Here is a 20,203-nt window from a genome sequence, read left to right on the forward strand (position 1 = left end):
CTTCTTGATAGTGGTGGCCAGGTCATCATAAAATCTCTCCAGGCCCGGTTGATGCAAACGCATCCAACAGATGGGAACATTTCAAGAATGCCGTTTACAACACCGCCTTGTCCATATTTGGCAAGAAGACCAACAAGACAGCAGACTGGTTTGAAGCCCACTCTGAGGAGTTGACACCAGTCATTGAGGAAAAGAGGAGAGCTCAAGCAGCATACAAGGCCTGTCCCAGTGAGCGCAACCTGCAGGTCCTCCGAGGTGCTCGCAGCAAAGTCCAGCAGACTGCCAGTAGATGTGCTAATGACTACTGGCTCCAGCTCTGTTCCGAGATACAGATAGCAGCTGACACGGGCAACATCAAGGGGATGTATGATGGTATCAAGCAGGCCCTAGGTCCAACACAGAAGAAAATTGCCCCTCTGAAATCTGCAACAGGCGAGGTCATCCAGGATCGGGCACAGCAGATGGAATGCTGGGTGCAGCACTACTCTGAGCTATATTCCAGAGAAAATGTAGTCACCGAAGAAGCGCTGAACAACATTGAGTGCCTGCCTGTGCTGAAGGAGCTTGACAGTGAACCAACCCTAGAAGAACTTCACGTGGCCCTGGACTCCCTTGCCTTTGGCAAGGCACCTGGAAAAGACAGCATCCCTGCTGAAGTCCTAAAGTGCTGCAAAGAGATCATCATCACTGAGCTGCATGAAATCCTTTGTCTCTGCTGGAGAGAAGGTGGAGTACCTCAAGACATGAGGGATGCAAACATCATCGCGGTGTACAAGAACAAAGGTGACAGGGGTGACTGCAACAACTACCGTGGCATCTCTCTCCTTAGCATTGTAGGAAAGTTGTTTGCCCGAGTTGCACTAAAGAGGCTCCAGGTACTTGCAGAGAGCGTTTATCCAGAATCACAGTGTGGATTCCGAGCCAACAGGTCACCACTGATATGGTATTCTCCCTTAGACAACTGCAGGAGAAATGCAGGGAACAACGACAGCCACTCTTTATAGCCTTCATAGATCTCACGAAGGCTTTCGACCTGGTCAGCAGGGATGGCCTCTTCAAGATTCTCCCCAAGATTGGATGTCCACCCAGGCTCCTCAGCATCATCAGATCCTTCCACAAGGACATGAAGGGCACTGTTGTCTTTGATGGCTCCACATCACACCCCTTTGACATCCGAAGCGGCATGAAGCAGGGCTGTGTTCTTGCACCAACCTTGTTTGGGATCTTCTTCGCTGTCCTGCTGAAGCAGGCCTTTGGAACTACAACAGAAGGCATCTATCTCCGGACCAGATCAGATGGAAAGCTCTTCAACCTCTCCAGACTGAGAGCAAAGTCCAAAGTCCAGCTGAAATGTCTGCGTGACTTCCTTTTTGCCGACGATGCAGCTATTACTACCCACTCTGCCAAAGATCTCCAGCAGCTTATGGATCGTTTTAGCAAGGCCTGCCAAGATTTTGGACTGACAATCAGCCTGAAGAAAACACAGGTCATGGTTCAGGATGTGGACTTACCTCCCTGCATTACAATCTCTGCGCATGAACTGGAGGTTGTCCATGACTTTGTGTACCTTGGCTCAACGATCTCCGACACTCTTTCTCTCGATACCGAACTAAACAAACGCATCGGTAAAGCAGCTACCACGTTTTCCAGACTCACAAAGAGAGTCTGGTCCAACAAGAAGCTGACGGAACATACCAAGATCCAGGTCTACAGAGCTTGTGTCCTGAGTACACTTCTGTACTGCAGCGAGTCACGGACTCTTCACTCACAACAGGAGAGGAAACTGAATGCTTTCCACATGCGCTGCCTCCGACGTATTCTCGGCATCACCTGGCAGGACAAAGTTTCAAACAACACAGTCCTGGAACGTGCTGGAATCCCTAGCATGTATGCACTACTGAAACAGAGACGCCTGCGTTGGCTTGGTCATGTCGTGAGAATGGATGATGGGTGGATCCCAAAGGATCTCCTCTATGGAGAACTCGTGCAAGGAAAGCGCCCTACAGGTAGACCACAGCTGCGATACAAGGACATCTGCAAGAGGGATCTGAAGGCCTTAGGAGTGGACCTCAACAAGTGGGAAACCCTGGCCTCTGAGCGGCCCGCTTGGAGGCAGGCTGTGCAACATGGCCTTTCCCAGTTTGAAGAGACACTTGGCCAACAGTCTGAGGCTAAGAGGCAAAGAAGGAAGGCCCATAGCCAGGGAGACAGGCCAGGGACAGACTGCACTTGCTCCCGATGTGGAAGGGATTGTCACTCCCGAATCGGCCTTTTCAGCCACACTAGACGCTGCTCCAGAACCACCTTTCAGAGCGCGATACCATAGTCTTTCGAGACTGAAGGTTGCCAACTAACTATGCAGTTGGCATTGTATGCCAGCATCAATGTTTGTGTTACCTGGAAACAGTCACATCTGAGAGCAACAGGAAAGCTTCCAAAGTGTTCTTCTCATCCCTGGCCTGTAACAAGTGCTGTGCTTGCTGAAATCATCCACTCTGGCTAGTGCTGGAAGCAGCAGGAAGTGAAGGTCCAGAACAGAGTTGAGAGCACCTTTTCTTGGTCAGGTCACATGACACACAACCATAGTGCTAAGAAACACAAACATTTCTAAGGTTGATGGAAAATTTATGAGTGACAGAAAGAGACCGAATATCTGCAGTCTAAGAATTAATACAGTCTTCATTGTTGAGGCTGCTAAGTGGAACCATGACTCATCTGTGGTCATTCTATCAGTTTTACAGTGTGGTTATTCTAGCCTTTCTGTTGACTTTTGGTTGATTTGTATATAAATATTCTTTAATCTTCCCTGTATAAACATATGCCATTGGTCTGTTGAGATCAGAACCACCTCCTCGGACTGTAAAAACTCTGGCATTTTGGGTTGGAGTCTTTCCCAGCCCTAATTTGAGAGACCAGGCATGAACCTTTTGCAAGTAAAACACATGCCCTATCACTGAGCTACAGTTTCTTTCACTCTTGAGAACCATCCTTTGTGCCTGTTTTGTCCACCTCTTATCAGGAAAACACAGAATGGTAACCTTTACAAACAACATTAATTCAGCACTTTGCATATAAATAGCAACAATCAACTAGGAGAAGCTTTACAAGAATAAATCCCAATCAAGAACTAATAAAACTTGCAACAATCAACATGAAGGCTAATGTCTACTGTTTGTACAGCTGAGCTTACTGTTCACAATGGAGTGATAGGACCTTTACTTACCTTCTCAAATATACTAGCATAATGAACATCTTGAACCAGGAAGTTTAGTTCCCCATTTATTTAGTGGCCTGCTGGTGTGTAGGAGCAGTGTTGCAAGCTATTGTTACATCCCACCACAAGTATGGTGCTTACATAGGGCAAAAATGCTCGCTACTGTATTTGCTGTATAGTTAATGACAATTTTTTTTACAGACTTGGGTGATTGATCAGCTTAAATTGGATCAGCAGAAATGGAGAGCAATCACTGTGATGTAAAGTGATAGCAATAGTGATAGCCTGGCTAAACCCTGCTTGAAATTAGTCTCCAAAGGCTGTAGTGGATGTTTCTCCTTTCTGTTTACCTTGATCGAAGGCTCAGTTCAGCATTTTACAGTGCTTGCTGTGGTTTATAACAGGAAGAGGGTTCAGAACAAGTGCAGATGTCATCAGCTGGTAGCAAGCAGTGCAGTAAATAGAATATGGTAGATTCAGGCAAGTCTCCTTGCAGGAATGCAGGTGCCATAGCTGTGTGTTGGGTGTGACGACCAGTTATTTGAATGTTGTGACATATCCTGGTCATGCAATGGCTGACCTAACCAATAGGGGGTGATTCTGGTGTGTGAAATAGCCAGGTTCACATAACTGATTGGCACCCCAAAATTCCACCTTAAAATGGCTTCACTGTTTGAATCACTGCTCCATGTGGTCATCTCAATCCACCCTCTGGACTGTATTGTATATAAAGGAAGCCCATCACAGAGCCAGAAATAAGCAACTCCTGAAAAGTCAGCTGTGATATGGGCCTGCGCTTTTGAAAGGCTCATGTATCCTCATATGGGAACGTGTAGCAGGGAGCCATAAGAGCAGCACTGCTGGATTGGTTCAAAGATCCATCCAGTCCAGCATCTTGTTTGGCCACCCAAATATTGGAATGAGCCAGTAGCCCTCTCCTGCTATTACTCAGGGGCATACCTGCCTTTGAACCATGAAGCAGCGTACAGCCATGGATAGTCATCCCCATTGAATGTACTGAACCTTTTTAAGGCCACCTGAGCTAGTTGCAACATCACCACACCTAGTGACAGTCAATTCCATACAGTGCTTTGTTTTGCCCATCTGCTGCCAATAAGTGTCACAGGAAGACCCTGGGTTCTATGATAAGGAGATGAAAGCTGCTCTGTCCATTTCTCCATCCCTATGATTGAGGTTAATTAATCCTCCATCATATTCCCACTGCTCTGCTTAGTCACCTGTTTTCTAAGCTGTGAAGGGATCTTCTTGGAGTTCTTCACAGTCTGCTGGGTTTTCACTTCACTGAATAACCCACTCAGCCCCCCCCCCCCCATTGGAAGAGGAAGTGTGGAGGAGAGAGGTGGGGCAAACTCTTCTCCACTCTTTTTCCTGGCCTCTTTTCTTCCGATCCAGGGAGGGGGGGAGCAGAGGGATGTGTGGTGGGTGGGGAGGCAGGTGAGGCAGGGCCTCCCCACCAGCGTCCTTTGAAAAGCGCCACTGCCGATGGAGGGTTGAGGGTGCTTGGTTGCCTCACCTGGCGGTGCTGCTTTTCGAAGGACGCCAGGGGGGGCTGCCCCACCTGCCTCTCCCCACCGCCGGCCCCTGGTCAGTAGGGCAGTTGCCTGGGGGAGGGGGAAGGCACTGGGGGGCTCGCCAGTTTGGGGATCTCCCCTGGAGATGCCTTGGAGCGCCCCTTGGAGGAGAAGAGCGGCTCTTGCAGGGCGCCAGTGGGGCGGCCCCTTCTGCCCGCCCCTCCTTTCCCCCCCCCCGCCGGCTGGCTGGCTGGCTGGGGGTGGAGCCAGAGCCGGAGGAGGGGCTGCGCGCGGCCCGCAGTGCAGAGGCCCCACTCGGGCGGGAGGGCAGGGAGGCAGCGCGGGCCATGCGGCAGGAGCGGGCGGCGGGCGCGCTGCGGCGCGGGGGCCGCGGCCTGAAGAGGCCGAGCGCGGCGGGCGGCGTGGGCGCCGTGCTGAGCAGCGTCCTGCGGAAGCGCAGCTGCATCTCGCGCGCCGCGCCGCGCCTGCTCTGCACCTTGGAGCCCGGTGAGCAGCGGGGGAGGGCGGCAGCGCGGCCCTTCCGGGACCCCTCCAGGCGAGGCGCGGCCCGATGGCGCCCTCTTGCGCGTGCCGGGGTGGCACGCAGGGAGCGGCCCCAGTCCCTGTGCCGGCGGGGCGCGGGGCCCTCCTGGAGGTCGGGGACGGGTCTTCCCTTCCCGGGGGCTGCGCTGCGGCCACCCCAGAGCCGGGAAGTCGGGTGGGACTGGGCCCATCTCTCTGTCCAGCACTTGGTCTCAAGGGGGCTCCTTCCCCGGGGGTCGGCAGCAGAGCGCGGGAGGGTCTTCGTCCTCACCTCGGCCAGCGTCCGGCTGCATGGAGTGCCGAGGGGTCCTGGAGTGCACATGTCCTCAAGAGATGACTCTCCTGGAAGGACTGCAGCCTGAGCTGGTGTGAATTCAGAGCAGAGATCCCCAGCAGTAAATCTGCTGTCCGCTGCCCTGAAGTCCCAGCGCAGGATGTCCTGCTAGATCCGAGCGACCAGGCACACTCTTGTCCTCTTCTTTAGCCTCGTGTCCTGGAAAAGAACTGAAATCGGGTCTGGTAGTAATGAAAACACAGGCTCAGATCTTTATGAAGCCCCTCAGAACGTCATACGCACAGTCGGTGTGGATTTTAAACCGTTTAATTCGCTTTGGGTCCTCAAGGCACACCAGAAATGCCTCCTTTGATGCCTGGATCTGTCAGGCCTGATTTCAGCACTCGGTTTTGGACAGCGACACTGTTTCTGTGGGAGAGATGCTGCTTATAGTGGACGCCCAGGATGCAACCTATAGAGTCTGCAGAGCGTTTCCTTCTCATAGTAAATGCAGGCTTGCCAAAAAACAGACAGCCTCTTGTTCTTAAGACCAGCTCAGCCATTTTAATCTTCATGAAGAAAAAGGTGTGACGGATCCACAATCTAGTTCTGACTGGGGTAGTAGCTTTTCCGTAGAGATGTATCTTAATTAGGTACCTTGACACTGTGCATTCTGTTTCTTTGCAAATTCAGTACTGGGCTGCAGTCCGTACACAACGGCCTGAGTAGGCATGCTAAGAATTATATTGTTACTTGGTTTTTAGGAGAAAATCCTAAATTCTGTGGGACTTGTGTCTAAGTAATTGTGGTTAGGACTGTAGTCTAAATGCTGTTTATGATGAAGTGCATCGAAATAGCCACTTTAATTGTGGTACTCAGACATAACCAACCAACTTTCCATGCAGATGCAGCTGCAATGTAACGTTCCCTTCCCTTGAGGAGACTTCCATGACTACCCCCCCCCCCCCAAATGCAGCGTGCACCCTGTTGGCATGGCTGCATTGGCACAGGAAAATTGGTTAGAATTGGGCTGATACATTGTCATTGCTAAATTAAAACTATGTTTTGAAAAACCATATTTGAATATTTTGAAGAAATCATCTGAAGTGCGTGTGTTATTTGTAAATATAGTTTTTATTCTTCAGGTATGAATACATTACTGTAAAGGTTTCTGCTGATTAGAGACGTTAGTGTATGAATAGGGCATTGCCTCCCCCCTCCCCCAACTGTTGCATGTGTCTCACCCTGCTTTCAGAGCCCACAGCAAGTGGCATTTTTGCAGGACACCTAATTGGAGAAATTAGCAGTACTTGGAGTAGAAGCTGGATCTGACTTAGCTGAAGCATTTCTGGACAGGGATCACTATTACATATTGAAACACCAGCTGTACTTCATTGCTCCTGTCACCCGAAGTGTGAGTCATGGCCAGGCCAGTCATGAAGCAACCTCATGTTGCTTGCATCAGGGGCAGGTGGCAGGGGGTGGTGAATTTGAGGTACCCTTCACCTTGACTCTGCTGCTGCCCCTCCCTAGCCTGTACAGGTGTGCATCATTTAATGGTGGGGATATGTTACCTGATCCCCACTGTTATGCGATTAGGTCAGTAAGCAAACATTCAGCACAATCTGGTGCCTTTGTTGTGTAAACAGACACTCCCTACCAGACACTAGCTGGCTGCAGGGGCTACTGGAGACAGATTGCCTCTTCTTTGCATTAACAGCCTCTTTGTGTAAACAAATACTCTGCTGCAGGCTATGGGAGGCCTGACTGCCTCATTAACAGGCTCTTTATTGTGCTTTGAACACATCCTATATGTGAGCCATCATTAAGGGAAGGTTGTTAAGTGTTGCACGCCTGTACAGTATAACTTTTGTTCCCGTCTAGAGAATAAATTTTCTTTAAGCAGAAATGTAATGGGTTGATGCTGCTTAAGACTAGAGTTAATTTCTATGCAGTGTCCTGAAGGATCTCCTCAGTGTTTGGGGCACAGCAGTGTTTACCGCTTCTCACCCCCTCTCCCACACACTGACAAAGCAATGGAGTGAGAGGTCTGTACATTTCTTGTATTCCTTGTCAATTCTCCCCTTTGCACATTCGGGCTGTATGAACTCCAGAGCTTGTGCAACTTGGACAAGTAGAAGGGGGCAGCTGGCTGAAGACTTGGAAGACATGTACAGAACTCCTGTTTGCAGTATCCTGGTATGATGCTTGTGCAGGAGAAGGGAACAAAACTGACCTTTGTTGCACTTAAGGCTTGTTCTTCAGACACTAATTGCACAGGAAAGGTGCAATCAAGCCTCTAATACAAAGTAATATCTAATTTTGCATTTTAAAAAGGACTCTTAATGTTTTTTACACATTCGTATGATAATGTTTATTCAGTGTAATGGTTTCTCAAAATTGAGTGTTGGGAGAGTTAGGACCCACAAAATAAAATATTTACTCAGCGTATGGTTGCTCTATGGAACTCCTTGCCACAGGATGTGGTGATGGCATCTGGCCTGGATGCCTTTAAAAGGGAATTGGACAAGTTTCTGGAGGAAAAATTCATTATGGGTTACAAGCCATGATGTGTATGTGCAACCTCCTGATTTTAGAAATGGGCTACATCAGAATGCCAGATGCAAGGGAGGGCGCCAGAATGAGGTCTCTTGTTGTCTGGTGTGCTCCCTGGGGCATTTGGTGGGCCGCTGTGAGATACAGGAAGCTGGACTAGATGGGCCTATGGCCTGATCCAGTGGGGCTGTTCTTATGTTCTTAATGGCTAAATCAGTATTTTAGGATTTTTTTTGTTTACTGCTCAGGTGTGGACACGAAGTTGAAGTTTACCCTAGAGCCATCTCTAGGTCAAAATGGCTTTCAGCAGGTAATTTATTTTTTTCTTTTAGATTTGAAAGGCTGAATAGTGTCTTCTGAGTACATTTGCAGTCTGCTTTGGTCTGGGAAGGAAAAATATATGCTTTTGTGCAAATTTATTGGTTTCATTTGGAAACCTTAACAACTGTTTCCTTTTCTGTAACAGCAGGTTGTTTGGTATGACTAAGAATTCAAAAGCATTAACATCAGTGGGCTTTTTTGCATTTTCTGTTATATGAATTATTAAAATGCTCCCCCCCCATTCTTCATTCTTCCATCGGATAATCTCATTTTGTATTTAAGTATTTCATGCCTACAAGTAGGTTGTAAGGTAGTGAACATAAATGATGGATGGGTATTTAATTTTATGTCTAATTGCATCTCTGAACTGGAATAATTAACCTTGTCTGGATGGTTGCTTTTAGTGGCATGATGCCCTCAAAGCAGTGGCTCGGCTGGCAACAGGGATACCAAAGGAGTGGAGGAGAAAGGTAGGTAGAGCTGGGCACCTTACAAAATACATTGTGGGGGGGGAGGGAGAGAGAGAGAGCAGGCACAAAGTGATATGTGAATTTTAGTGAGTGGATAGGTCACAGTCAGATAAGCATTTGGCCTCTAGTGTGAAGATGTGAAAGTGCACTTTACACCAATGGTGTCAGGGCCTGCAGAAGTTTTTATGCCCTGGAGTATACACTAGTGAAACTATCCCAGACAAAAGTATGATGGGTGTGAATGAGGCAGTGGAGAGGGTGAACTTAGGTTATGTATTTGAGGCTGCAGTCCTGTCCATACTTACCTAGGAGTAAGCCCCATTGACTACCATGGAATTTACTTCTGAGGAGATATGGATTGGGAAACAGATTGGAAAACATACTCGTTTCTATTGTGTAGCAGTGGAGGATATGAGTAGTAATGCCAAGTTAAACATAGTTACTGGGAAATGGCAAATTTTTAAAACAAAATTACTTTGCTTGGTGTTTCACCTAAACCAGGTGTCAGCAACCTTAAACACTCAAAGAGCCATTTGGACCCGTTTTCCGGAGGAAAAAAAACCTCAGGAGCCACAAAACCCTTTTGACATCTAAAATGAAGATAATACTGCATATATAGTTGTTTTTTTTTTTTAGCTTTATGCTCTTATAGGTCCCATTTTTATAATATAGCCCCCTCTTGTAGCTTTTAGTTAGTTTTGTCATACATTCTTGTCCTGTGTTTTCAGATGCCTGGTCCTCGATGGCATTTTGCCTGATTCCAAGGCCATTCTCTGCCTGGAGAATTATGCCCACTTTAAGCAAATTAGCTCCCCTTCTTTCCCCCAACAAATGACCCTGGTTCTGCCCTGCACTCCTGCTGGACCCCACCTCCAGGGTAGCTCGCCTGTTCAACCTGCAGAGGTCCTCTCGCCTGCCAGCAGCCTCCCGTCACTACAGCAGACCCTGGGTCCTCAGCAGATCTTGGGCACAGCAGCCACACACCAGACTCCAGTGTCTCCAGCAGTCCGTTAGACACAAAGTCAGTCAGAGCATCCAGGGCAGAGTCCAAAGTCAATAAGCCAAGTCACAGTCCAAGGTCAGATTCCAAAGTAAGTAAGTCAAATCAGTCAGAGTATCCAAGTCAAAGTTAATAAGCCCAGTCAGTCTTCTCTCCAACCTGCACTACTTCTACAACCCACACCCCCTTCCTGCCTCAGGTGCTCCTTATATCTCTGAGGGCCCTATTGCCTTCAAGTGGCTGCAGCTGTGCAGCACACTCTGCTGGATGCCCAGGCCTTACCCTTAAAGGGGCCACTGCTGACACCACATCTACCTCCTTGCCAGATCTTCCAGGATTCCAATACATATGGCAGTTATGACATCTGCTTATCTTACATGGATACTAAAGAACTCCCCCCACCTTCCAGAGGCACCCTGCTGGAAGGAAAAAAGGACACAGACTCCAGAGGTGGGGAAGAGAAGAAGCCAGAGCTGGGGGGGGGCAGCCACAGACCAGGTTCTGCCCTGCCTGCCTGCCTGCCTGCCCTCCCTCCCTTAGGCTGCAACCCTCTCCACACTATCCTGGGAGTAAGCCCCATTGACTACAATGGGACTTCTGAGCAGACAAGTTGGTTGGAGCTCTCAGGTTGCAGTCCTCTCCACACTTTCCTGGGAGGAAGCCTCACTGACTACTTGTGAGTAGACCTGCACAGGCTACAGCCCTCCACACCTTCCTGGGAGGAAGTCCCACTGACTACAGCTTACTTGTGAGTAGACCTGTACAGGAGGAGGCTGAGGCTACAGCCCTCCACACCTTCCTGGGAGTAGCCCAGGGACTACATCGGGGCTTACTCTGGAACAGACCTGCGCAGGCTCCCACTCACCCGTCCTTGAGCAGGCTCCAAGGCTGCCATCCCAGGCACCCTTTCCTGGGAGTAAGCTTCATCCGCTGTAATGGGGCTTACTACTGAGTAGACACACAGCATGTCTCCTCTGCTGTGGAGGAAAAGCCTCTCCTTGCACTGAGTGGGGACCTGCTCAGGGAAAGGCGGGCTGCAAGGGCTGGCAATGGCTGAGGAGGAGGGAGGTTCAGGATTGGCTGGTGGTCAGCCAGTGAAGGGCCCTGAGCCATTCCAACAGAAAAAGCCAGGAGCCTGCTGGATGCTGATTGGCTGAGCCTGCTGGAGAGTTGGGGAAGGGAAAAACAGGGAGCTGAAGCCCGCAGAGCGGGCAAAATTGAGAAGGGAAACCAATGCGGGGCAGGTGGGGGTGAAGGGAGAGGAGGGCAGTGAGCTCAGGGGGCAGAGGGAAGCAGCCTGCCCTCCCAACACAGGTGCCTCCTGTCACCCCCTTTGCCACTTTCACCAGAGGAGCCACAGCAGACAGCTGAAAGAGCCACATGTGGCTCTAGAGCAGCAGGTTGCCAACCCCTGACCTAAACCTTATAAATTAGCCCAGTGTAATTAGCCCAGTATAATTAGCTATACAACCATTTCTATTTGAAAGTTACACAATTGAATTTGGTGGACAGTTTTTGTTGTTGTTGTTGTTTTGGTCTTTTATTCACATAAGTTGAAGCACTTTCCTGGACAGGTAAATGAAGAAGCAAGCTGCAGGACCAAATGTGCCCCTTAAATGTTGCGAACGGCACTTGAATGAAGGAGAAGCATGGAAGGTTTCCCAGTGACTCACATGCTACAAAATAGATGTGTCCCATCTGGCATTTTTTACACAGTGGGCTTCATGCTCTGCTCACAGATAGCTGCATTTCTTGTGGAAAAGTAATTTAAACGACAAGTCCCTTGACATAGTTATTGTGTATAAAAGGCTTTGGGCTGTCAAAGGATCAGTTTGCATGACCAGCAAACTGTAGTTTGTTTTGGTCCAGAATGCAGCTTGAAGTCTCCAAGCTCTGCCCCCCATTCTGTTGTGATCCAACCTCTAGCAGTGATGTGGGCACGACTCGGCTGAAGAAGGACCTGCTAAAGTCCATAAAAGCACACAAGGCAAAGATACTGGTTTGGGTTTGTGGTGACACTAACAGCCCAATCCTGCCTGGGTTGGGCGGTGCGCCTCTTCCATTGGCATTGACTGCTGTAAAGCGCCAGTCGTAAAAGGCGCTTTAGCCGTGCATTCAGTTGCGTGCTGCCGAAATGCTAGTGCGAAGGTTGAAGCCTCCCACTGGAGCCGGTGGTCCACTGCTGCTTCCCACTGCCCACTGCTGAAGGTGGCGGGTGAGCCGGGAGGGGTTGGGGAGGGTGAAATGATGCAGCAGTGGAGGAGGATGAGGTTGGGGGTGGGCAGATTGTGGGCAGGTCCAATAGCAGCAGCCAAGTCTTAACCCCCTTCCCAGTCCCGACTCCATGGCGTGGATCCATGTGGACCTGCACCAAATATTTAGCTAGCTCAGGTCTGAGCAGACCACCTCATACCATGGAGGCTGACCCCCAGCAAGGGAATGATTGATTCCTTACCCAGAAGGGATCTCCGCAACTGCCCCCCCTCCGCAGGATGCAACAGTAGCCATTTTGGCACTACTGTGTTGGTGGAGGGGGAATGGATAGGATTGGGGTCTAAGTCTGAGTCCAGCTGCCAAAGACCTCCTAAACCTGAATCTAGCATCCAAAGACTTCTCAGAATAGAAACCTGCAGGGTAGATATTGAGGATTGAGCATCTCTACCCCAAGGGCCTTGCACTCCCTGTTTGCCATTGCAGACACCATTCCCGATGAGACAGTGGAGAGGTGCTGGCCTGCCATGCTCCAGGTCAAAGGGCTGGCCCTTTAAGCTTTTCCTTTCCCTAACTAGTGGGAGGGGGGAGCTGATGGGATTGTCAGGCCTGTAGAATATAGAAGAGCTCAGTTACCACCAAGCTCTAGTCAGAACAAGTGGCCTTCTCCTTGGGGCTTGTCCAAGGTTCTGAAGTTCTTGTGTCTGATTGTCCTTGACTCCTGCTTTGCCTGCTGTGAACCCACTGCCCTGCCCTGTTGATCCATTCCTCATGCTCCTCACTCCAACCCACAGTGCTCCCCATTCTCTTCCATGAGCTCAGCCTCTCCTGGACTGGACAGTCGCCTCCTGAACTCAGTGCAAAGGATGTCGGTTGACATCCTGGTTTGTTTAAATGATGGTGTGACTTGGCTGAAACCAGGATGTTGATGGCATAGTGACTGGAGAGAGAGGGGAGGAGGGAGCTTCAAGCTTCACAACTCAGTCTGTCCAACAGGCACAGTGTGAGGATGAAGGGGAGAGGAAAGAGCCTTTTCTTCCTGGTCAAAGTTTCTTAAGGCAGTTCCAGAAAGGGGTGTATAGAATTCACACTCCAGCATTTGATGTATCTTCATTGTACTTTGCATCTCCTATTTAATATGGAAGGGATAGCATAAGTTTGTTTTGAGTTTGACTATTCTTGTGTATTTTCTCTCTCTCTCTGTGCTTTTCTCTCAGGCATGTATTCACACATGCCTCTCAGGCATGAATTCACACAAGTCAAATGAGCCTAAGTCGAGGGGCAGCTGTATATTATGGTAACTTCTGTTTCTCTTGTTATACAGAACTGCTGGCTTCAACAGAAAGCCTTGCGTATTTCTTTTTACTATTAGACATTGATCCAATAACTGTGTATCCATCAACATAAAGCTTCTGGATTGATACTGAAATGTACTAAACTGGTAGATTATCTGTACACATTGGTATGCATAAAGTGTCTATTAAATAAACTGTGTTTGCCACCTCTTTTAAGGTCTGGCTCACCTTGGCAGACCACTACTTAAGGAGTATAGCGATTGACTGGGATAAGACTATGCGCTTCACTTTCAATGACAGAAGCAATCCTGATGATGACTCCATGGGTATTCAGATTGTAAAGGTACTGGGCAGTTGAGTTCACTGTAATCACATTTTGTGTGTTGGATCCAAAGAGCCACTTGGAGGCACCCCAGAGCTTGGGTATGTCCCACCCACCTGCTGTATTGCAGGCTGCTTTTCAAACCTTTCACAGGTGCAGAAGAGGTTTGCCATACAGCAGGGTGATAAGAACTGCTGATTAAGAATTTCAAGTTTAAATCCCCCTTGGGGCATACAGAATTAGTCAAGTAGTTCTTTGGTTCCAGGCCTGCATGTTCATGCAACAATGAAAGATACATCATCTGTTTATCCAAACTGATTTCTCACAAGTGTCTATATTAGATCTACATTGTCACAACTTGATTTCCTCCTCGCTGTTGCTCACAGTTTCCTTTATTTTTCCTGTTAATGACACACTTAACTTTCCATTTTGTAGATAGTGTTTGCTCATATGATTGGTTCTCAGAATGTTGAACAACTGATAAGAGGAGGCAGAGCAAACAGAGGAAGGAAACGGTGAAACCTTTATTTCCCAGATTGTCCTGCTCAACATTTGCAGAAGCAGGTTCATGATTCTCCACGTAGGCTCCCACAATGACAAAACAAACTTTAAATAAAGATTCCCCTTAAAATACCCACTCATGGAATTATTATGCTCCTTAGTAATACAGTTGAGTTGTTTGTTTTTTTTCTGCATTCCTAGCACTTACCTTTAGGTTGCAATCCTATATACACTTGCCTGGAAGTAAATCCAACTTAATTCAGTGGAGCTTACTTCCGAGTAGACATGCCTAGGATGGTGCAGTTAGCCATTTTAAGGCCATTTCACACATGTAAAATAGTCCATTAGCATGTTTGATCCAGACTTTTCTTTGAAGGTTTCCTGTATCATTTATTTAATATTTTGTCAGTGACTAACAGCTGCTTAGAGTTTACCAGTCTCTGATTTTTTGATGAAGCAGAACACCAGCATGTATACTAATGGTATATTCAGGTTGACTAGGTTGAATGCCTATTGAATCACATTCAAAATAGGGCTCCCCCCAGATAAGTTAGTGGATTCTACATACAGTCAACCCACATCTTATGCAGGGGTTACATTTCAAGATGATTTGCTCTTCCAGACAGTAAAAAACGAAGTTCTGTTGGAACCAGTCTTTTTGACGTATGTGGATGGGGAGTTCTTTCTGTGAGGAAGAAAATTCCCTCATATCATCCCCCAGACCTGTAGTGTGAACTGGTTCAGCTCTGTTGGCAACCTTCAGTCTCGAAAGACTATGGTATCGCGCTCTGAAAGGTGGTTCTGGAACAGCGTCTAGTGTGGCTGAAAAGGCCAATTCAGGAGCGACAATCCCTTCCACACTGGGAGCAAGTGCAGTCTGTCCCTGGTCTGTCTCCCTGGCTATGGGCCTTCCTTCTTTGTCTCTTAGCCTCAGACTGTTGGCCAAGTGTCTCTTCATACTGGGAAAGGCCATGCTGCACAGCCTGCCTCCAAGCGGGCCGTTCAGACACTAACAAACTACAGCTCAGACACTCACAGCTCAGACACAGCTCAGACACTAACAAACTAGCATAGGACAGATACTGGTTTATCCCATTAGTAAGAACTATGCCTTAGGATCCAACCAGAAACCTGTGATTAGGATCTCAAGTGGTTTTTATTTTAGGTGGCATAGAGCTGCTTTGAATATTCTGCACATGATCCTTTGGGAAGGAGTAACCCTTTTGTGCTCTTTTCCCAATTTAAGTAACCCCTTCTGCTGTTAGTTCTGTGGTGGTTGTGGTGGTGAAGGAAAAAGGACAGATACATCAGCTCTTTCTGTCTGCTCCTGTCCATGGAAAGTATCATAGCAAGTTTGTAGGAGAGGCAGTGGGGGGATGTCATTCTTCTAAGCAGCCTTTTGCTAATTAGTAAAACAAAAGTGTGGTAGGTCTACAACAAGGAACTTTCACATTGCATCTGTTTTGGGGCCCTTACAGCACAATCGTATGCATGTCTACTTAGAAGAAAGTTGCATTGTATTCAGTAGGGCCTGCTCCCAGGAAACTGTGCATAGGATTAGCAGCCTCAGTTTTATAATGGATGCAAAGTGCCTGTGTGTCTTCCTGGATATCTCTCTGAAAATACTGTCCTAATTGGTAACTGTAAATTATGGATCTTGTTCATACAGTTCGACGTTAAAAATTAATGTTGCATCTGCTTGCCTGTTCCTCACTAATGGTTTATAACCTCTGAAACAATGTAACTCGTGGGAAATAAAGATGTTTGGGTTTGGATTTTGTTTTCTACTCTGATGCAAATGCTGCGTGTTTCACTTCTTCACTTATTAATCTAAAATGCAATAATAAGTGATCGCATGTCAAGAAGAAGCACATCTAAGTGTTTTTCTGTCTCAATAAACACTGAGAAAATGGGTTCTTCACTGATACAGTTATGCTGTCTAGGCTTAGCCAGTGCAGGGGGCACACTTGCTGGTGGAGCTTGTGCAATGGTCACAACATACTTTGCTGTGGAACCGAAATGAACAACCATTTTTTTCACCTCTTAAGGCTGCTGTACCATTGAGAAGAGAGTGGTAGGTAGATGGAGAAAAAGGTGTAGTACCTACTCACCCTTTTAGAACCCAATCTTATTGGCACTCGATGCTCCAACCATCTTTTTCTTTCCTTAGGATCTTCATCGGACTGGATGCAGTTCCTACTGTGGCCAGGAGGCAGAGCAAGACAGGGTAGTGTTAAAGAGGGTGTTACTAGCCTATGCAAGGTGGAACAAATCTGTTGGCTATTGTCAAGGCTTCAATATCCTGGCTGCTCTCATCCTGGAGGTGATGGAAGGCAATGAGGGAGATGCTTTAAAAGTGAGTCAAGCCTACTCAGCATGTTTTTAACCACATTACATGTTGTTGACTTCAAATTAGCTTTTAAAACCCCCACAAAACTCAGCATGCTGTGTGTCGTCGTTTTAAATAATAACGCCAATTTCTGTCTTGGAGATGATAATTCTTAGCAGTTGTTTGGCACTTTCTGAGTGTGCAAAAGTTTCCTGAGTACTGTATTGGTGTAATCCTTCACATGAACCCTGTAAGGTATAGAAATATTATCCCCATATTGCAACTGAGGCTGAGAGGGATTGGTTAGCCTAAGGCCACTTAGTAAATTCATGGCAGAGGTGAGATTCCTAAGTTGCAATGTAGGCTGCAATTCTATACATGCTTACCTGGCAGAAGGTTCCATTGAACTCAGTGGGATATACTTCAGAGTAGAGATGCATAGGATTGGGCTATTAGTCTTTTAGCTCCTGTGCCACACCAACTCTTGGATCAGAGAACTGATATACTTGTAAATTTACTTGCTCGCAGCTGCATTTATAACCTAGGGAGGCAGATAAATATACCAATGAATAAAAACATTCAGATAAATAAAAAACAACTGATTTCCATGACAGATAATTTATCTTCAGTCCTATAGTAAAATCCCTTTTGAAAGTTTGGTACCAGTTAAAGAGAAAACTCGGTCATGTTACATCCCCTCTGAAATAGACCTGTATGGTTAACAATTGATAACAAATTCATTCAACAAGGGACAGATTTCATACAGGAATAGGAAATTACTGAATAAGATCAAAGTAGACATCGGTACTTTGGACTGAGCCTCTGGGCGTCCAGTAAGTTGGGAAAAAGAGGCATGAGAAAAGGTAACAGTTCAGTTGATACTATATAATCCAAATATGGCCGTATTTTCTGGATTATATTGGATTTTCATTGGACGTTTCAGAAAAACAGTTCATTGACATAAATGGAATCAAGATCTATATAAGGGTATAACATAAGAATATGAACCGTATTGATAAATTTTTCCAATTGTGGATCAAGTAGGTAGATGGATATGTTACATGAGTAGTTCATAGAATTATATATGACTTAAGTCAGGGGTGTCAAACCCGTTTCATACAGTAGGTTAGATAGCAATCATGGTACCTACTGAGGGCTGGAAGTGATGTAATTAAGCAGGAAGTGACATCATTAACCTGGTGAAGACCAGAAATAAGCACTTTGTTCTCACTTAGGAACTCATTAGCTGCATAGTGAGAAAGAGAAAGTATAATTTTCAGAAAATATAAAGCCGATAATTGGGCTTTTTCAGCACCTTGTCAGCTTCTCCCTTTCTCACCCCTCCTGGCCTACCTCCTTCCCACTGTTCCTTTCCTTCTAAGGCTTCCTTCCATCTCTTCCTCCCGGTGCCTTTGCAGAAGCGCTGCTAATGACAGGGTAGCCCACATGATAACTGGGCTGTCCCAGTGCCTCCCTTCCAGCAGCGACACTTCTGTGTTTCACTTCGCAGCTCAGCACCTGAGAGCAGCTGATTCTGGTGCTGGGAGAGCCCAATTATCACAAGGGCTGGATAAAGAGCTTCTGCAGGCCATATTTGACCCACAGGACACTCCTGACTTAAGCAGTATCTTATTAGATCTTGGAATGCATGCTTGTTACCTTTGGCATAAATTGTTTTATGTTTTTATATTGCACTTCATTTGTAATTTTAGATTTTAAGAATAAATATATTTTTAAAAGAAAAAATAGGTGTATTGTACTCCATTAGGTATATATGGCACTTTGTAATTATTGCCTTTTTCTACTTTATTTTCAGATCATGATTTACTTAATAGATAAAGTGCTGCCAGACAGCTATTTTGTCAACAACCTTCGAGCACTGTCTGTGGACATGGCTGTGTTCCGAGACCTCCTCAGGATGAACCTTCCTGAGCTCTCCCAGCATTTGGATGCTCTTCAGAGGGCTGCCAACAGAGAAGGTGGAGGTAGGTTTCTGTACAAATGCCATGCAATTGGTTTCCCTGCTCATGAAGTGAAACCATTACTGTGACTTTAAATAATGTTTGAGGCAAGATGAACAAACAAGAGTCTTTAAAACCCAATAAGCAATTAGACCAGCAGTGCCAGAAATTTTAGAGAGAGAGTGGATGGCTTTTTCTTTGTGGTCTGTGGGCCCAGTCCTATCCAATTTTCCAGTGCAGGTGCTGTTGTGCCAATGGGGTATGCCCTGCTTCCTGTGTTGGCGAGACAGTCACAGAGGTTCCCTTACCTCGGGGTTGCACTGCAGCTGCACCAGTGCTGGAAAGTTGGACAGGATTGGGCCCTATGTTGGTTTTGTTAGTTCAGCATCTTTGGATCTTCACTGATGAGTGCCATGAGGATCTTGTAGTGTAGACAGTGAAGGAGGCAACACAGGAAGGAAGAAGAAAGGCGAGAATAATGAGATGAACCAGCTAGTGAAAGCAGGTATATAGATGCAAAACTAACAGGAATCAGGGCAGTTTCCTGCTCTTCTTTTGTCCCTGCAAAGGGTGGATTTAGAAACATGGTGCTGTATTTTCCCCCCCTTTTTGCTGGATTAAGAAAAACACCTTTAAGGAAAAACTGTAGATGACTTTCAGTGTGGTGTTTTTGTTTGTTTCAGGTGGTTATGAACCCCCACTAACAAATGTTTTCACAATGCAGTGGTTCTTGACCCTGTTTGCTACATGTCTTCCAAATCATACAGTTCTAAAAATTTGGGATTCTGTCTTCTTTGAAGGGTCAGAAATTATACTGAGAGTAGCACTGGCTATTTGGGCAAAGCTAGGAGAGTAAGTATACTTTTCTACTATGCTTCAAGATTTCCACACTTTATGTGTACTTGGACAAAGTGCTTTTTGAAGTGGTTTTAAAGTGTTAAATATTCTGTTCCCCTTCCTTTTATAGAACTGTCCCCCCCATGTCTGTCTTTTTTCTTTCCCTGATCCATTTCCCAGACCAGTGCAATGGCAGAGCTGTGTGTAAGACAAGTGCCAGGAGCTGAATTGCTCCTTTCAGTGGTTAATAGAACCACAAGGAGACAAACCATTGCGCAGAAGGTTAACATGGCCATTTGTGCATAGTAACAAGCACTGGAGCAACAATCTCCACATCCATATCTGATGGGGCACAAACCCCCCCCCCCCCACAAATGGAAATGGCATAGTATTTGCACCACAACCTGTCAATAAATCAATCATGAAAGCTTAAGTAACAATCTGCTAATTATCTCCTTTATTTTCTTAAATATCTCCTATATTTAAGGGGATGGAAAAGTATGGTCTGTTGGTACAATACTAATAAATATTCTAGTGACTACCAGTTGATTTGAAAAGCTTATAGTTCGGACTTTGAAGATCAGTTCCATCTCTTTCGGGGAACATGAAAAGCTCTCAAACAAATTACCAAGTAAACGTGTTCAGATTTACATATGTTTTGTTTTCTTAAAAGGATACTTTGAACAACTCAACTTCTTTTCCCAATTAGTTACATTCAAAACAAAAGACCCTGTCCTCACAGAATTAACAAGTTTTTGTCATTGACTTCAAGGGTAATTGTAAGCAGAAGCCTGTTAATTCAGCTGGAAAATGCTTTGTTTGATTTTTGTGGTTGCT

At 46.5% G+C, this 20,203-nt stretch overlaps 1 protein-coding gene across 3 annotated transcripts in view; it reads left to right on the forward strand.

Moving 5' to 3' along the window:
* Positions 1-20,203, forward strand: part of TBC1D30 (TBC1 domain family member 30) — a 53,936-nt gene that overhangs the window by 14,428 nt on the left and 19,305 nt on the right. For all 3 annotated transcript variants that reach the window (XM_066633473.1, XM_066633474.1, XM_066633472.1), the window contains exons 3-8: positions 8,368-8,429; positions 8,845-8,910; positions 13,634-13,759; positions 16,410-16,595; positions 18,385-18,553; positions 19,213-19,381. In XM_066633473.1, coding sequence (XP_066489570.1) covers positions 8,368-8,429; positions 8,845-8,910; positions 13,634-13,759; positions 16,410-16,595; positions 18,385-18,553; positions 19,213-19,381 — 778 coding nt within the window. The remainder of the gene's footprint in view (positions 1-8,367; positions 8,430-8,844; positions 8,911-13,633; positions 13,760-16,409; positions 16,596-18,384; positions 18,554-19,212; positions 19,382-20,203) is intronic.

Source organism: Tiliqua scincoides, chromosome 7, assembly GCF_035046505.1.
Source record: "Tiliqua scincoides isolate rTilSci1 chromosome 7, rTilSci1.hap2, whole genome shotgun sequence".
NCBI lineage: Eukaryota > Metazoa > Chordata > Lepidosauria > Squamata > Scincidae > Tiliqua > Tiliqua scincoides.